The sequence below is a fragment of the Oreochromis niloticus genome, linkage group LG1, assembly GCF_001858045.2.
Source record: "Oreochromis niloticus isolate F11D_XX linkage group LG1, O_niloticus_UMD_NMBU, whole genome shotgun sequence".
Taxonomy (NCBI): domain Eukaryota; kingdom Metazoa; phylum Chordata; class Actinopteri; order Cichliformes; family Cichlidae; genus Oreochromis; species Oreochromis niloticus.
In genome coordinates this window covers 14,809,500-14,827,538 of record NC_031965.2, presented here as the reverse complement: position 1 = coordinate 14,827,538, position 18,039 = coordinate 14,809,500, and the positions used below count along the sequence as shown (strand labels likewise).

The 18,039-nt window shown below is 39.6% G+C and overlaps 1 protein-coding gene across 3 annotated transcripts; it reads right to left on the bottom strand.

The window, feature by feature from the left end:
• Positions 1-7,509: 7,509 nt before the first annotated feature.
• Positions 7,510-17,500, bottom strand: rbm26 (RNA binding motif protein 26). 3 transcript variants are annotated; one of them, XM_005466853.4, is made up of 22 exons: positions 16,999-17,500; positions 15,954-16,072; positions 15,723-15,841; positions 15,503-15,594; positions 15,133-15,398; positions 14,535-14,813; positions 14,177-14,419; positions 13,785-13,925; positions 13,534-13,674; positions 13,270-13,381; positions 13,000-13,156; positions 12,036-12,218; positions 11,442-11,543; positions 11,253-11,321; positions 11,066-11,170; positions 10,905-10,979; positions 10,552-10,719; positions 10,160-10,264; positions 9,797-10,000; positions 9,345-9,431; positions 9,075-9,188; positions 7,510-8,300 (listed from the first exon to the last, which is right to left on the bottom strand). In XM_005466853.4, the coding sequence occupies exons 1-22, from the start codon at positions 17,055-17,057 to the stop codon at positions 8,211-8,213; spliced, it is 3,030 nt and encodes a 1,009-aa protein (XP_005466910.1). In that variant the 5' UTR covers positions 17,058-17,500; the 3' UTR covers positions 7,510-8,210. The 3 variants fall into 3 exon arrangements, with proteins under 3 accessions (XP_005466910.1, XP_005466912.1, XP_005466911.1); XM_005466855.4 differs by having other exon boundaries at positions 11,442-11,540; XM_005466854.4 differs by having other exon boundaries at positions 13,270-13,378.
• Between the last annotated feature and the right edge of the window lie 539 nt (positions 17,501-18,039).

Sequence of the window (18,039 nt, the reverse complement as noted above, 5' to 3'; positions counted from 1 at the left end):
AACAAAATCCACCAATTCTGTGAACACCTCAACAGTAAGCTGCTGAAATCCATTACCAATGAGCAAACACAATGACACTGCAAGGGTCATCCTCAAACGGAGCATTTCAATTTTATAATATTAATGAATGTTGGGAATGAATCAATCTTTTTTGTGTGTAAAAGTACAAATACTGATAACGGTCGGGTGTCAAAGGTATCTGCAACAGAAGTGCCCTCATGTTCTGGTGGACAGCCATGAATTGATGACACTGCATATAACCAGCAGCTTAGAGCAGCATATGAGTAAATATTGTCCACACTCCAGTGACAGGTACACACAGGCCTCTCATTCACTGTGGAAATATCTGAGTTCAGCAGTGTTACAGCTTTTTGCAAAGAATCTGTTTCTTGATCTGCTGTGAGGGATGACCTGAAGCTTGCCTGATAGGAGGAGCACACACAGATGGTTATCAGGGATCAGAGTGTGTAATGTATTTAGGAACTAAAGGGTAGCAGATGTTATGTGCCCAACTATTTCTGGTTTGGGTTGGGGTGTTTTTTCGCTAGTCTCACTGCTAAATTAAGCTATCCAGTCCTGACTGTGATATCAGAGCCAGACAGTTATGTTCACACAATTATATTGTGTGGCTTAAAACCGTGATGGTAACCAATAAATGTACATTTAATTAAAGCTGTGATTAAAATTATTGAGCGATGTCTTTCATTTCAACATTTTGTGTGATGTTTATTTCTTTCAGATACTTTTTATGGATTCCTAAATGACAAAAACAAAGAAACAGATGTAGAACAGATGTCCAAATAACCAAGCAAATGCAAGATATTCACACATACTTTTTTTTATAAATAATGCAACAAGCTTGTATAACTGTATTATTCCAATGCATCCACTATAGAGTGCTAGTAAAAAAAAAAGTCAGGCAACAAAAGCTGATCATAGTAACATTTGAATTCCCATTTCCTCTGAAAATCCAATTTATTGCATCAATTTACTGCGTCCTGCTACTCGCCTGTTATGTTGCTTAGTTTAAACAATAACAAAAGGTTATCACTATCATTCTTGGTAATGGGTCAAGGGGTCAGCCTTTAATATGACCTCTGACACATAATTAAATTGCCATCTTTAACTTCAGTTACAGCCTGTCACAGAGCATTGGATTACATGCTGCAAATCACTGTACTGATCAATAGCAGGAGAGAATGCAGGGGGTGTGGCCTGCCGTGTCCAGAGGAGTCTGCGCAGAGATTATCTTTAATGAAGTTGAACTGTGCAGTGATCATGTTAATGTGTAGTCTTATTAGATTCTGAATGACGTACTGAAACACACAGTTATCCTTGCAGGGATGAGAAGACTGCAGATAAGGCATCAAAGAGCAACTTGTAGTGTCCGGGCACATGACTAGCTTTCACTTTAGCTGTTAGTCATGCATCTTCTTATGTACTTACCCTTGTGTCTCAGATTTGGCCTCAAAGCATGCACTTCATACAGGTTTTGAAATATGAGTATGAGGAGATTTTATTATGACTGAGACGCCTTTTCTATTGAAGGAATTAAGAAATTTCCCAGTAGGAGAAGCACAGGTTTAAATAAATTGATGACAGTATAACATGAGGGTTCATTATATGGTACTAAATCTCTCTCAGTTATTAGAAAACAGCAAGATGAAGACCTTTCCTCTTGCTACACGTCAACAACACAACCTCTGTTACACAGGGAATTTAGACTCCCCATGTAACTTCACTAACCAATCAGAAGCCACAAAGTCCTACAATTAAGTAAGTATGGAAAAATAAACTATGTAGACTCAACACAATTTATTATTACTGATTTGAAATTATATTTGTAAGCATATAAATATCAAAACATTAAATATAAATGTGAATGTGTATATAATTAGCCCTGTAAACATGAAAACATGGACGTATATAAAATGAAATATAGATTTACTTCTGCGCCTTACAACAGTTTCAGGGGAGGTCAGTTTCAGGGTCCTAGTGCTGCACATGCTTGCTCACAAGGACAAAGCAGGACTATTAGTTAAACTCACATCTCTCTATGTCAAGTTAAAATGGGAAATACATACATACATGCAAACAATATTTTTTTTTTTTAAAAAAAATCACATTTTATCAATTATCATATAATTACATTTCATTTATATGTTATTAATTAGTTATTAATATGTGGATGATTATGTGTATTTGTCAATAACAAATATTGTGAAATTGAAGAATAACAGGTAATTATCACCCTTGTTTATCCTATATGAATGAGTTGAGATCTTAATAAGCAGATCTTAAATAGGCTTGCTGGGATGATGTAACGTAAAGAGTGTATGGAAGAAAAAACACATAAATAGGTCTAAATTTACAGAGACAAGGAAACAAAGCAGTTCTGTTCCAGTGAAACCAAAAAGCAAAAGTTCAGCTCCAGGTGTTGCCTGGATTGCCAGATTAGCTGCAGCGCTGCGATCTCAGCACAGTGACTAAAGGATCAGCTCTTTCTGATCTGCAGTTTCGGGGCAGCTGTGTCTTGATTCAGTGCTGTCTAAGAGAGTGGTACCTGTAATATGCAGTCAACAGACGAGGTCAAAGGGGCTTTGTTAAGTCTAATACAGCAATATTTCTGAAAAAAACTGACACTGATGGAAAGCCATTTCTAACAAAAACAAAAGTTTTGTCTTGTCCGTGGCTTCCATCCTCACAAACCCACTGATTCCACACCGAAACTGCAGCTGCTGTTACAGAAAAAATGAGTCCCCAAACTCAAATAATCCTGAATGACTGTGCTGATTATGATTTAGAAGCTGCTAGTTTTGTTTCAAACTGTGCCTTGCTTTGTGGCCGGGGGCCTTGTGTTGTTTAAAGGGTTGTCGGGGTATAAATACTAAATTAATCATGCTTTGGCTCAACTTGCTAGGGACTGAAATTTGCTTATGGAAGCTCGTGATCGCATAAAATATTAATAGTGTTACAGAGAACTGGCATTGTAGCAATAGGAGCGAGGCATGTGAAAGCTCAGAGCAGCAATGTCGGGAGGGGTCACAAGTGATTTAAGATCAGAAACACTTTCTACAGATTGCCACCTTAAACTGATAAAGCAACACACAATTAAGTGACCAAAAGATTGCATTAGCACATCCATTAGGATCATTTTTGTACATCTACCAAATTGGCATAGTAGTAATTGGTATTAGCTGTCATGCAGCAGTGTTTTTGTGTTGTAAAAAAGGCAGGAATATTATTCAAATTAATCTGAATACATTACAAGTCACTAATGTGATGCATTTTCCTAGATGATTCATATCTGTGTGACCGACTTCTTGAGGCCCTTAGGGCTTCAAAAAGAAACTACAATCACTTTCACTGACAGGCAGCTTATCTCCAAGCAAACAAAAGTGAAGCTTTCAACACACATATCTTCTCTTTTTTTTAAGTTACGCATTCAACCCTATTTCTAACAAAAAAGTCAAGGCATTGTGTAAAATGTAAACAAAAAACAGAATGATGTGCAAATTATTTCCTTATTTCACTGAAAATAGTACAAAGATAATAAAAGTGTTGAGAATTAGAGATATACCATTATTGTGGTTGTTGTTTTGTTTTGTTTTGTTAACAAGCCAATATTATTGGCCATTTATAAAAGCTGATAAATAAAAAATTTGATAAAAAGTAGAGATGAGAGAAACACCCTTCAACAACGTTATGAGTGTTGACATTGCTTAGTTTGTCCACCAGAGGGCAGTCAGCAGCATCCCTGCTGGCAACACTGTTCCACAAATACAACAACCAGCTAATCTGAGAAGAGGAAATGAGCAAAGTATATATATAACTACTGTAATAAATGTTAGAGAAATCTGTTACTACTAAACAAATCTCCTATTTCACAAAAAGCTGAAGATGATTTTTTTTAAATTAAGGTTCCAAAATACAATTATCTACTTGCATTCCTGAACAGAAAAAATATGATTACATGTTATGTTTGATTCATTTCTGACTTCTCTGAGGAGTCCAGTGTGGCCACTCAAATTTGGCAATAAAAACTGTTTTTTAAGTTTGTTGCTGAATTCAATTGTTATATGCCTAAAAAATAACAAGTACATTTTTAACAGTTTCTACACTACTGTTAAATTCTTACATTTAGAAAGTTTGTCATGTTACAAGATTTATTATTGTTATTATTATTATTATTATTATTATTATCTAAGCAGAAGAATGATCTTGCAGTTGGGTTTCACTGAACAATTCAAAAGAGAGCATCTGCAATGATATGGAGGAGCATTAGTGCATTAGGCGTTGAAAACATGTGAAGGCACCATAAATGCTTCACGTTCTGCTTGTATTTGGTAGTAGGAGATGTGCTAAATGGACATGTCTGTAATCTGTAGGCATCACGTGTTAAAATCATTTGAGGATTTATAAAATGGTAAATGGCCTGTATTTAAATAGCGCTTTTATGGTCCCTAAGGACCCCAAAGCGCTTTACATATCCAGTCATTCACACACACATTCACACACTGGTGATGGCAAGCTACGTTGTAGCCACAGCCACCCTGGGGCGCACTGACAGAGGCGAGGCTGCCGGACACTGGCGCCACCAGGCCCTCTGTCCACCACCAGTAGGCAATGGGTGAAGTGTCTTGCCCAAGGACACAACGACCGAGACTGTCCGAGCCGGGGCTCAAACCGGCAACCTTCCGATTACAAGGCGAACTCCCAACTCTTGAGCCACGATCGCTCCTCGAAGGAGCCAAAATGTCAAAAATGAAAACATTGAATATTTGTTTCCACATTTTAAATGTTCTCTTTGTTCTATTTCAATTAGTAATATTATTAATAATATGAACAATAATGTAATTGACAATATTGTAATTAATTGGAAAGCTTTGCAAATCATTGCCACTGGTTTTGCATTTTGCACATCACAGTAAAAGGATTTTTTTTCGTTTCTATATAGGGGAAAGAAAAAAAACAAGATGGAGTTTATTCCAAGTTTTGATGCCATTTGTCTCTTTGACACAAATCAGAAAGTAAAATTGTATATAATGGATGACATGGAGGCTGTAAACTTGTTATCCCATATTTTCAGAGCTCACATGGAGCGTATAAATAGACTCTTCCGACTGAGACACAATAGGGAGGCAGGTTTGGACATTTCTGCATGCTGGTCACAGCTGCAGACTGCCTGGGACACAAACTCCAAATTTTCATTAATTCATACAGCTGTTCCATGAAGTGCTATTAAATAACTGTCAGGAAAATCTATGTCAATCAAAGCAGTGACTTCACAAGTTAGATCTACCAGGCCTTGCCTCAAGAACACAAGTGTGCAGGTCAAAGCACAGCTGGTTGTGTTATCAAAGAATACGATTGCATGAGTTTTGGTGGCACCATAGGTAAATGAGGGCAGGAGGAGGCGGAAACACTCCCATACTGAGAGATCGAGGGATGAGGGAATGTATTTCTGGTGGTGGCACAGGGGGAAAGGGTTTAAATGACGAACAGCAGATATTCTAAGAGAGCAAATCTGATTTCTCACAATTATCTCTGCAAGCCTGACAGGCACCGGGGGTGGCAGAGGAACAATGAACTAGAGAACGCTGATTGGGTTATTTGTCCCATCTCATTCATGGCTGAGGGATTGTGGAGTGCCTCTCTGCAGGTGTAGTGGATGCTACAAACACCGTACAGTAAGCAAAATTCCTGTTAGCCAAACACCACCACTCACATTCATTGATGTTTAACATGAAGCGTCTAAGTAAGCACACATTAGCCGTTATTTTCACATCCTTGATGTAGTTTTTAGCTTCCCAACATTTTCTGGCCTTCTTTCATATAATGTGTCTTGTTTTGTGACAGGTCTGTGTCATTTTGATCAATTAAGCAAGGCCTACACTGAATACAGTTAGGTCTGTAACTGTTTGGTACACCACCATAGTAGATTTTCCAATCAAAAAATCAAGGTAAAGTGCAGCCTTTCAGCTTTACATCAACTTTTATGAAGTTTTTATACATTTCTTTCATTTTCAGAGGCTCAAAAGCAACTGAACAAAGATGATAATCCTCAAATATAAGTATTTGTATCAATACTTGGATGAAAATCCTTTGCAGTGAATAACTGCCTGAAGTCTAGAACACATGGGCATCACCAAATGTCTCACCTGAGATGTTCTGCTAGGCCTGCACAGTTACAGTTACCTTCAGGTGCTGCTTGTTTGTGAGTGTTTTTGTCATCAGGTTTGTCTTCGCTAATTGTAAAGCATGTTCTTTTGAGTTTGGATCAGGTGACAGACACTGGAGATCTTTTTCTTTTACAGTATGTTTTAGGTGATTATCTGCACTGTGAAGCACTGTTTGATCAGTTTTGCAGCATTTGGAAATCTGAGCAGAGGGTAAAGGCCTGTGCACACCACAGTTCATCCCACTACTTCTATCAGCGCTAACTTCAATAAACACTAGTGACCTGATTCCACCAGCAGCCATACATGCCTATGCAATAAAAACTGCCTTAGTTATTTGATAGATAATGTGGCATGGTTCTTGCATCACTTGTATCATTTTTATCCATTTCATTTATCATGAAATAACAAGGAAACAGGACTCACCTGACCATTAAACTGCTAGTCAGTCAAGTGTCTAATTTTTTTGTGCCTCTAAAAATGGCTTTGTTACCTAAAAAGTTAATGTAATACTTTTTCTCAACCCCTAAATTAAGGCAGAAAGTCTGAATTTTATTCACTTTGTTTGATTTAAAGCCCACTGTGGAGGTGCACAGTGACAGAACTACAAAAAACGTGTCAGCCCAAAAACCAACCCACCAAATTATACGACACTCTCTCATGGCCCATGTTGCTCAAAGACTTTTGGTATCGAGGCTCACGATGAACACTGCCATGGTTTAAACGGATACCTTCACTTGGCTGCTACTATCAGTAACAGGCTCTTCCTTTAACAGAGGCCAAAAAGCACAAAAACCTAAACTGGAACAGACAACCTCTCTGAAAGTTGTTTCATCAAATTGATGCATCATTACAGAAAACAAAACTGTTACTTTGTATTCAGTTTTTAAGCACAGTGTGCCATGTAAGCAAAGTTCTCTCAAACTTTTTGCATTTATCTTAATGTCACACAATAATCAATCCCCAATTCATAAAATATTTCTGTATTTTAATACAGCATCACATTGAGCTTGGCACCAAATAAAGACTGATACAGTCGATACAACATTACAAGATTAGTGTAAAACTGTTGACGCTGCAGCACACTGACAGCTCCTGCAAAAAAAAAAAAAAAAAAAAAAAGTTTTTAGAGACTATCGAATCACTTTTATCATTTCAGTCAAGCTATGCAAGACTTTTGGGTTTTTTTGCAAAAATAGATATACAGCATGATGTCTGCCTTACCTTTATATTGCCACTTGGTGCTACATAGCACTTACCAGTTCCAGTTAAAGCTGTTGAGTTTGTTTGTTTTTTTTAGGAAGTTTGCTCTTAGGTGAAGATGAAGGGCTTTTTTTTGTTTTTTTGAAATGGTCTTTTTTAGCTCTTTTTTGGCTGCTTTCTTTTTTTTCCCCCACTGCCAATTGTTTTGTTTTGTTTTTTTTCTTTTGGGAAACGGGGGAGGGATTTTTTTTTTTTTTTTTTTTGGCAGCATGTTTTTAGACCATTTCAATTCTTTATTTTTTTGTACAATCCAAAGTAATGCAAAGAACTTAGAAGCCAAGCTTTCATACAAATCACTTAAACTCATTCATAAAATATTTACACACAAGCGTTTAAACCAGTCAACCTAACTATTCTGCAAAAGCTACAGTCATTCGTTTAAATTATAACACAGCTTTTTTTATTTTTAGGAGCTCAAAAAAAATGTGTCTTTGAGTGATCAGCTGTCATATGTCCCAACAAACTAATTGTATTTTGTGAACCCAAATAACAAAGAAAAAAAACTGTTTACATTAAGAGCAATAAAAAAAAAAAACAGCACTGTTGCATCTGGTATACACAATGAAATTCATTAAACTTGTACATGGTTTTTCTGCCAGTTACAGCAATTCTAGGGGGAAAAAAACACATCTAGCCAAAGTTGAAATGTGTCTTGCTGATTTATAAGCAAGCATTGAAATCTTCTCTAAAGTTCCACTTGTCCTCCACACCAGTGTAACCAGAGGAAGAAAGAAAACAAACAAACAAACAAAAACATCTGAGTGAGCCTCATCTGCGCCAGGGGCGAGGCTCGTTGTCGTCTTCTTCCTCATCGTCGTCCGCCAGCAGCGCATCATCGCTTAGAGACTCTTCTGGGTACTGATAGGACAGAAGAAAAGAAACTGAGATTACTACACATGCTTAAAAAGTGCAGAAAACTCCACAAGACATCTGTTTCTTTCTAAATGTCCTAAGACAAACTAAGTTCTCTATCTGAGAGTAATCAAGGTATGAGGGGCTGTGCGAAATTCACTGATCAGCACTGTTATATTAAAACCACAAACACATAAAGTGAATCAACAATGATCATCTAGTGAAAAAGCAATACTCTGATTGGAAACCCTGGGCAGTCATGTGAGAATAGGCGGAAGCGTGACATCCACAAAAACATTTTTACATCCCCAGAAACAATCAGGAGCATCATCGGAAACACGACATGGAGTCCAAAATAATGTCAGCTGGGCTGAGCAGCGGTGGGATGGACTGGAGGAAATTCCGATCCAAAAAGGATCTATTGCCAAAGTAGCCCAGTGCCATGGGTTAAGTATGGGGGAGAGAAGGGGTGATGGGATGTAATATTAAGCAGCTGGTATTAATATTTTGGCTGATCAGTACAATTCTAGGACAGTTCCTGCTTTAATGTGTAAGAGCTCCCCCTTGTGGATGTTAAATACAAGAAACATATTTGGTAAGTTTTACTGAGATGAGCACATCTAAAAAAGTCCTCACTAAAGAAATTATTTCCAAGTGGATTTAATAGCAGCATGAGGAAGAAATAAGTCTAATGCTCTCCTCGTGGCTCATGTGCCAGAAAGTCCCCCACACTGAATCAACAGTGGCAACACTAAGGCAAGGTGAGAAACATCCACAAACCTCATCTTCCTCTGGTTCTGCTTCGTCAGCATCCGCAGTAGTGAGAGTGGTGACAGGCTTATGCCAAGCCAGGCGCAAAGTGTGGTTATTAAATTTCACTCCGTGAAGAGCCGCCTGCAGGTGGACAACATAAAGCAGACGGGGGGGGGGGTGTCAACATCAGGCTTAGCTGCCGGTCTTTGTGACTTATCCTTGCTAATCCAAGGACGAGCCATAATGCAGAAAAGAATGAACAAGACATTTCACTGTTTGAATGTTAAAATGCATCACCTGCTCTGCTTCCGCTCTCGTCTTGTACGTGATGACCGCGGACAGGTTACCCTCATCAATCTGGCAATCTTCAATTTCTCCAAATTGCTACAGGATTGGGAAAGCAAAGCATTTTGGTCATTGAACAAACTAATACATCACAACAGTGAGGAAAATGTTCCTAACAAACCAGTAACGTGGCCTGCTGTTAACCTACAGTTGGTTTAAAATGCAGAGGAACCAGTGTAGACAGTGTTAAGCCCACTGGAAATTATGAATATGGAATTTTTTTTTTTTTACACCTTATATAACACAGCTATAGACTAAACAGAGTGTCAATATTTTTAATATCTTCTCTTGAATGTATAGGAAAATAAGATGATTATCTTTAGATGAGCACTGTATGCTCACCAAATGTAAAACTTTAACATCCTGTCATTTTACACTGTTTTTTCAGTTTTAGGCTGACTTACAGCAAAGTGTGGTAGCAAATCTATGCGGTCTGTGTCGTTGAAACCAGAAATTTTCAGCGCTCTTGGTCGATGATCCACGACTGCGTGCAGCGGCACACCTCTTCCTCGTCCCCTAGAGCCCCTTCCCCGAGCCCTGACAGCACCGCGGCCCCGAGGATGGACACCCCGGCCTCGCCCTGGTGACAGCAGCCCCCGTTTAGCTGCCTGAAAGAAAACAATCAGAGCACATCAGAACACAGCTGGAGTGGAGATTACGTTTCATCATTTGAAATTCCAAGAACAAGTCTGCCCTCAAGTGGCTACTGTGCAAGCAGCATTTTTATACATGGTTTCAAGCTTTCCCTCTTTTTTTTTTTCCAATACCTCAATTTGCAGCTGGGTATATTTGATCTTCAACAGAGCTGTGTCCTCTCCAGCCTGAGTCTTCTTATACAGATCCAGCTCTGTATCCAGCAGTTCTTTCTGTGCCTGTGAGCAAAAGCAGATTTAATAAAACTAAATGCTGGCCATCTACTAGAATTTTAAATTAAAACAGAAAACAAGCAAATATATCAAGTGTATAGGGTTTGCAATGTCAGGAGACAATCTAACAGCAAGAGCAAGTTACAACCATTTTCTGTGATATACTAGAAGAAAAAGAAGAGAAAAAACTCAATCACTGAAATCAAGATCAAATCAATAATAATCCATCAGGTTCTTATCAGTTGGCTTTTGTTTGAACATATCGGTGTATTTCTTCTTTTAGGTAACACTACCTGGGCCTTGCTTTTTGCTATCCGCAGTGGGTTGCTGTTGCTTGAGATTAATTTTATCTCCTCTTGCAGTTTGGTGATGCTCTTGGTTAACATGTCCAAAGTTTCCATGATCTTGCCTTTATCCTCTGCCTTCATTGATTTGTTCTTCTCAAGTTTGGATATCAGGAGCTGCAGCAGACATGAGCAGAGAAATACAAGTTTAACATTTGCCGATGTCTCCATATTTGAATAATTACTAAACACTTGAGGTGAAAATAAATTTTTAAAAAAACATAATAATCTTACTCAAAAACATAGAAATCTATGCAAATTAACACTGAGCAACAGAAGCCTTTATTCCTTCTGCATCTTACCTTTTGTGTCTCAATGTGCTTCTCCAATATTTCCTGCTTCTTCTTCCTCACATCTTGCTGCAGTTTTAGAGCTTCCTGTGTAATCAAAAATGAGGATTGAATACAGTTTTTTTGCTTGACTTATAAATCACTGCCCCTCCAAATTTCCATCCATTTCTCACCTGTTTCTTCTTCAAAGCTTCCTCTGAGGTTCTTTGTGCTGTCTTCAGGACAGCAGGATTGTACACAGTCTTTGTGAGTCCCATGGATGTTGAACACACCTGAAACTGAGAGAAAACAATTACATTTGCAAGAGTTGGATATTTTAAAAGGCACACAAAGACTTCTGAACACAGAGTGGAGACTTACTTTTTCAATGGGAGCTGCTGGTTTTGTAAGGAAGCCTAGACGATCCTTCACTGACAGCTTAGTGGGATTCTGCACAGAAGGGGTGTGGGGAGGGGGTCAAAAAGGGGGGATATGTTTATACAGACCTTGGGCAAATTTTGACAAGTATACGCAACAAAACACATCCTCAGCAAGATCACCTACACACACCTGTGAGGCTGCACCGTATTCTTGACCGGGCTCTGAATTCTGGGGCAGCATGGGTCCCAGACGGTCTTTGACAGACTGCTTCAGGGAAGTGGCTGGAGGCTGCTGAAAAACAAAGACGGTGTTACAATTGTGAAATGGAAGGCATTTTAACGGATAAATAGGCTGTCCATCTTCCAGATTTGCCTCCGCTGCATTTATTTTTTTAGACAGCAAAACAAGTTCTTTGTGCTGTACGTGCAGAAAGGACTGGTATTACAGCCACCGAGTTTTCTACAGGGCAAAAAGAGAGCCAAGAGAAGACAATGTGACACAGTGTTTAGTTCTTGCAAATTATCAAAACATACCCTTAAAGCAGGAATTACATTTTACACCTTAAAAGGCTAACATTGGCTGTGGATTTATGGCAGTGTGTTCTTGTGTAAGCTGATAATGTTAGAGGAACTTGTATTACTGTGAATCTGTAATTACAATGAATCCACTTGTTTGTAAGTGCCTCCCATTTTAAAGAAAATTACAGGAAAAGCAGTTGCTCGTGTAAAGATGACAGTTTGCAAACGCGTGTTATGACAGATGGCTGACTTTAACAGTGGCTACCTGTGGCTGCGACTGCTGTTGTAACTGAGACTGGCCCTGGGCATCGTTTCCATCCTCACGAAACCAGTGTACCCTGATGAAACGGTTGTTGAGAACCGCCTCTGTGCTTTGCATGGCCCGCTTTGCCTCATCAGGAGAGGAAAACTGTATCAGTGCCCCCTCAGGGTCACTCTGGTAGGCCACCTGTAAAAACATTTAAAACCATTTTTAAAACAGACAGAGGACAACACATTACAACCTGAAAACCACAGTCACTCAAGGGGATAGCAATGTGTTTGTGATGAGCTGTGGTCAGCTAAGTCACTCGCAAACATCAGCTTCACTCATGACACAGATTTATCTTCAGCTTTAGCTGAACTTACAGAAATATAGCAGCTTAAAGCCAATATCTGGATATTTGCCTTAGCAGTAGCATGTAGACATGCTGAAAGTCAGTTTTCCTGCAAACAAACCTGATAACACAACGAGGGGCTTTATTGGACTCTGAAACTTAAACTCTTTACATCTTATAACCCTAGTAGGACTGGTTTCCGTTATACTTCAGGCCTCCTTATAAAACAAAATAATTTCAAAACCTAAAACTACATAAATGCATTTTGTAAAAGAGTACGCGGTTGTTTCTGAAGATACCTTAGCAGTCAATCTCTTATTTTGACATGTGATATCTTTATTGATATCACAGGTCAGATTTATGTTGGACCAGAGCTGTTGCAAATCATGTTACTCAAATAGCTTTATGGCATAATTTTATTCTGCCATAAAATTTCTAAAAGACAACCTAGAAGATTAATCTAAACCACTAGACAAACCATGTGTGACTCTTTAACCTTTTAATACCAGAATCATGCATGCATACTGTTCACACATCAATCACCAACTGTACAGCATATATGGCTATACTGTGGTTACACATGTTAATAACCAACGATGATCAAAGCCGGGACGTCCATATCTGGGAACTGACCTGCAGGTTGACGATGGTTCCAAACTTGCTGAAATGCTCGTTGAGTTTGCTGATGTTGTTGAGCTCGGGGGGAATTTGCCGAACAAGCAGCTTGGCATTAGGAGGGAACTGAGCCCTTTTGTGGATGCCCTGGTGGTTGGGTTTGTTAAAGTTGAGTCTGAGCAGAGAGGAGAAAAGACCAATTTACATATGTCAAATTATACCCCTCTTTACATGTGCTGTTGTTACATACTATAGAAAAAATAAAAACCAAAACAAAAGGTTTCTTACTTTTCAAACCAAGGTTTCTTGGTGGGCAGCCCTCCATCATGAGAGGGAGCTGGTCTCTTCCTCGAATCAGATTCCATGACAATTCTCATACTGTTGTTGGGAATCTTGTCTGCTGGAACAAACACTGATAGGTTAATTTCTGAGACCAACACATGTGTCTCATAAAAAGAGAATACAAGTCTAGAGAAATGCTTCTGACTGCAGTAGATGAAATGCATATATAACTGAGGACAATCTTTTCAAAGTTCAAATGGTTTAAAATACCTCTGTGTGGCTGATCGACCTCCCCCATAGTGAGACCAATCAGGTTGGGTCTCTGGGCATTGACCCGGTGACGATAGATCTGCCTGGAAGTATTGGTGATGCTGGGGGCCTCAGGATTGTACACATCTGTGTCATAGTGATCTGATCAGTAGAGAGAGGATCATTTAGCTCATAAAATACTGGGGTAAAGTACAGCAACCAATTTATAAATATAAAATTATATAGACTACATAAGAGATTAGAGACATTACCAGAGTTGAAGAGTGGTCCTGAGGGCGGTGGAAGCGAGGAGCGCATCCCAGAGGTGACAATGGTGGGAACGGAGCTGGTGATGGAATTGGGAGGACCATCCATCCCTGCTGGTTGCAGTGGAGGAAGAGGAGGAGGGGGGCCTGTGCCAGATAAAGCAAGAGTTAACATCTTAGATAGCCTTTTTCTGTAGTGATATATCACTTTGTAGCTTAAGCATAAAGAAATTATTTAATTTATTCGCATCCCTGTGGGAATTTGATGACTTAAAAAAAGTCCCTAAACTTTAAAATTGCTTTAATGCTTATTCAACCTATTACTACTTTTTAAAACCCTGAATCAAAGTGTCAGAAAAAAAAAGAGAAAATACAGCAATTATTATCTGAATCTCTACCTGCAACAGGTGGGAGGCTAGGTGGAAGGGCACCTGGAGGGGGCACAGGTGGCCGAAGGTTCACAGGTGGTGGGTTCATGAGAGGCGGTGGTGGAGGGAGGCCTGGGGGTGGTGGTGGCTCCACACCTGGAATTGGTGGAGGTTGGAAGGGCAACATACTGGGCAAATTGACATCCTCCACTACAACGGGATCACTTCCGTGATCAAAAGGACACATATCTCCCTGCATGCAGAATCCCTTTTCTGCAAAAGGAAACAGAGCTATGTAGAACAAGCAAATATACAACGTCCAAGAACAAAACAGAGCACATTTAATATCTTTTTTTTGTTTTTGTGCAATAATATCAACTGTCCCTACCATCATAGTCACGGCATCGATTTCTCTGTTGAGGGGGAGGCCCCCTGTTGAAAGGGACCCGATCCATAGGGTGCTCGGGATGGAAGTCTGACCAGCTCTCTGTGGTGTTGTTGCTATGATGATGTGTAGGAGCAATGACTGTAATAGTGCTGCTCAGCGTTGGCACAGGGAAGTGTGAAGTGGTTGCAGTGGAGACAAGAACAGCTGGGGTATATCCATCACCACTCTCTGACCTGTCCCCTCGTTCATGATCATACTTCAACTTTCCAGAGTCTCGTTCTAGAGAGAAAAGAAAAGCCACGTGGCTTTAAATCACTAGGACATATATAAAAGTGACAAATCAGACCTGTGCATCAGGTACATAGTTTTTTAGTTTGATCCTTTTTCTCTTTAGCTGCTCAGCACTGATAGATCATCATATACAGTGAACTATTCAGGAAATCCTGTTGAATTCTTAAGATTAGGTCAATTCATGCCAGAGGAAATACACACCTATACCAAACAGAAACATCTCCAGGAAAAAATACCAATTCGGCATGTTTGCACATTAAAAAGAAAAATACTGATATTTTTACAACCTGGTTAATCAAGTTCTTACCTCGACTCCTGCTTCTCGACCGAGTTCTGCTGAGGGACCGGCTCCTGGTGCGATCTCGATCCCTGTCCCTGTCTCTATCCCTGTCTCTGTCACGGTCTCGGATACGGTCTTTGCTCCAGCTCCTGCTTCGGCTACGACTACGACTGTAACTGCGGCTGCGGCCTCTTCTGCGATTGTAGCGTTCACGGTAGGAGTCCCTTCTCGGCAGGTTGCGATCATAATCCCTCTTCCTGGAGCGATCGTCTCGCTTACGGTCATCTCCTCTCCTGAAAATATATTTAACAAAAACACAAAAATGAGTGAAAGAAAAACACATGTTGAAATGGTTTTTGTTTTGTTTTTCTAAATGGGAACAGGCAAATGCACACACCTGCTGTCTCTGCTGTAGCGAGAACTTGATTGCGGGGGGCTGTGATTCACGCGTCGCGAAAATTTCTTGTCTCGTTCGTCTTCACGATTTGCCTGAACAAAAAAAAAGGTGCTTATTTAAACTGGTTGCTCATACTGTTTAGCAAGTGTGTATTTAACTCGTCTTAATAATCTTTGTGTACTCAGGCTGTTTGAAATTCTTGACATTAAAAGAACATAACCTCATCTTTCTTCTGCTCTTCTTTCTCAACTTTGACCACAGAGGGTGCCTGCTCAAGCTGTGGGAGGTAGCTTTTGTTGTTAACGGCTTCAAACAGCTTATCCACAAATGGCTGGGTCTCTGGAAAGAAAGAAAAAAGGTCAGAGAATAATATTTTAAACCACAGTCAAATAAGATGCAGGATCACATGATAAAAGTAATGGGGCTTGGAAAATAAAGCTTTAATAATTACCTTTCTGAAGAAATACATCCAACTGGTCTATACAAAGGGCTTTAAGTTCCTTTTCACTTTTGTCCTTCTTCACCAACGCAACAACATACTTGGCAAGCGCAGAAGGGTCTGCATCACAGCTGCAATTGTTAAGAAAGAAATCCATATAACACATGAACAAGATTTACTTTTAAAACCAGAAAGTTTGTGTGTGACAATACGTGTTGGGTGGACAGTCGTTTATGAAAGCTGCAAAATGCAGGTGAGTTAACTAACTGTATCCACTGAATTTACAATACACCACAAAAGCAGGCAGTAGCTTTGCTGTTGTTGGTAGGAAATGTTATTGGTTCTGGCTCATTTAAAGCTTAAATAACATAAATAAATAAGTGGCTCATTTTGCACTTTGTTTAGGTTTTCTTATAAGTGATACCAGAAATTAAGAGTTAACAATATATTATTTGCACCTCTGTGTTGCTTTGATTTATTACATCTCCTTATCGTTCTCTATAAAGCTGCTTGGTTATGTGACCTGCATTTTTAATGTTACTGAATCAAGTCTGGGGACACCCAGTGTGACAGTTTTGTTATTTAATCTGGTTATTTCTAGGCTGGCTGTACGAGGAAAGCAGGTATATATTCATATCTGACCAGTGGTTATTTAAACATGCAGCAGAGTTTAAGCAAAAGGTACTTAGTGCTGTTTCGTATATTAAGGACACCTTTTTTTGTAGACTAAGAATGTTCTAAATACGTCTGTTATATTATAGGACATGGTTAACCACCATATTATCACCACATTATTACCATGTAACAGCTTTTCCTCTTCCTTACCCTTTTAAAAGCGCAACACATTATGTTTACACGGAGTACATTTTAATTTGGCAACTTTTTTCACAACCAAAATGATTTTTTACTTCAGTAAAATTTAAGTAAAGCAACGGGACCTTTACTGGAGCAAAATTTACTCTTTCCAACCCCGATTAATTTAAGTTACAGCAGTTTCTGTAACTCCGATTAAACTAAATTTAATAGAGCTGTTTGGCTAATGGCTAACCATACTTACATGGGCTCGAGGGTTTCAGACAGCCATGTTTTCAAGGCATCGAGGTTTTCAATGATCATCTTAGATCCAAAGGAGCTTTCTCTCAACCACCGCCACAGTTAAAGCTAGTCGGGGCTGATGCTGTTTATCTGTGTAAAAGGACAGCTGACATTAGCTGGTGAAACTAGCAGCTTCAGTGGTCTTCAGTGGACAGACTGTGATGCTAAACGTGACGTTAGCTTGGCTGCCGCGTTAAAGCAGCGTAACGTTAGCTAGACTAGCACACGTCTTTCCAGGCCCGGAGCGTGCTGCACAATCCCGCCACCCTTCTGCTGTGTTTATTATCGAAACGCCGGTGGTGGAGGGAGGTCTGTTGCCTCTCAACGCTGAAGCTGCTAACTCTGAAGTTTACAAGCGATTTCAATTCGATGAATTAAATAGCATCCGCGCTTAAATTGCTACTCCGTCTCCTCTCACTAGTGGTTACTATGCCATGAATACTATTTACTTCCGGTTGAATTCTCGTTGGAAAAATTCTCGAAAGATCGCGAGAGTGCAACTCTGAAAGCAGTGTCCATCACTGCCGCGTTATCGATGTAAAAAGTGCGACATTTCTGCTCGTTTGTGTTTTGTTTTCAGTGTCTCCCAAAAGAAAGAAATGTATTATTATTCCAAGCTCAGATTCCTTGCCTGTGGTTCATTTTTAGAACATAGACAATAACAAATTTCCACTTACTTCACTCTGCACCCCCCCTGCATATTCTAAGTGGTCCCTATATCTAGTGGACATGTGGTCCACTAGATTCGTGGGTAGGTGCTGTGTCCCTTCACTCTCTTCTCCTCCTCCATGCTCTACTATGTGTGGAGTGATGGGGGTGTGTTTGCGCTTCGTCCTTCTGCTCCTGCTTTTTCCACACAAGGTCCCAACATTGTTAGACTACAAGCACCTACACCTGTCCGCTACAATATCCACACACATTTATCCCTTCAGTACAGGAAGGCTAAAACTTTCTAATTAGAGTCTGACAGTTTGAAAATGAGGAGACTGGCTATAAGATGGCT

Coding starts and splice junctions, on each gene's coding strand:
- rbm26 (XM_005466853.4), bottom strand. CDS start 17,057: ATGATCATTGAAAACCTCGATGCCTTGAAAACATGGCTGTCTGAAACC. Junction 13,382..13,533: donor GGTCGATCAGCCACACAGAG/GTATTTTAAACC, acceptor TGTTTGTTCCAG/CAGACAAGATTCCCAACAAC. Junction 9,189..9,344: donor CGAGAGCGGAAGCAGAGCAG/GTGATGCATTTT, acceptor GTCCACCTGCAG/GCGGCTCTTCACGGAGTGAA.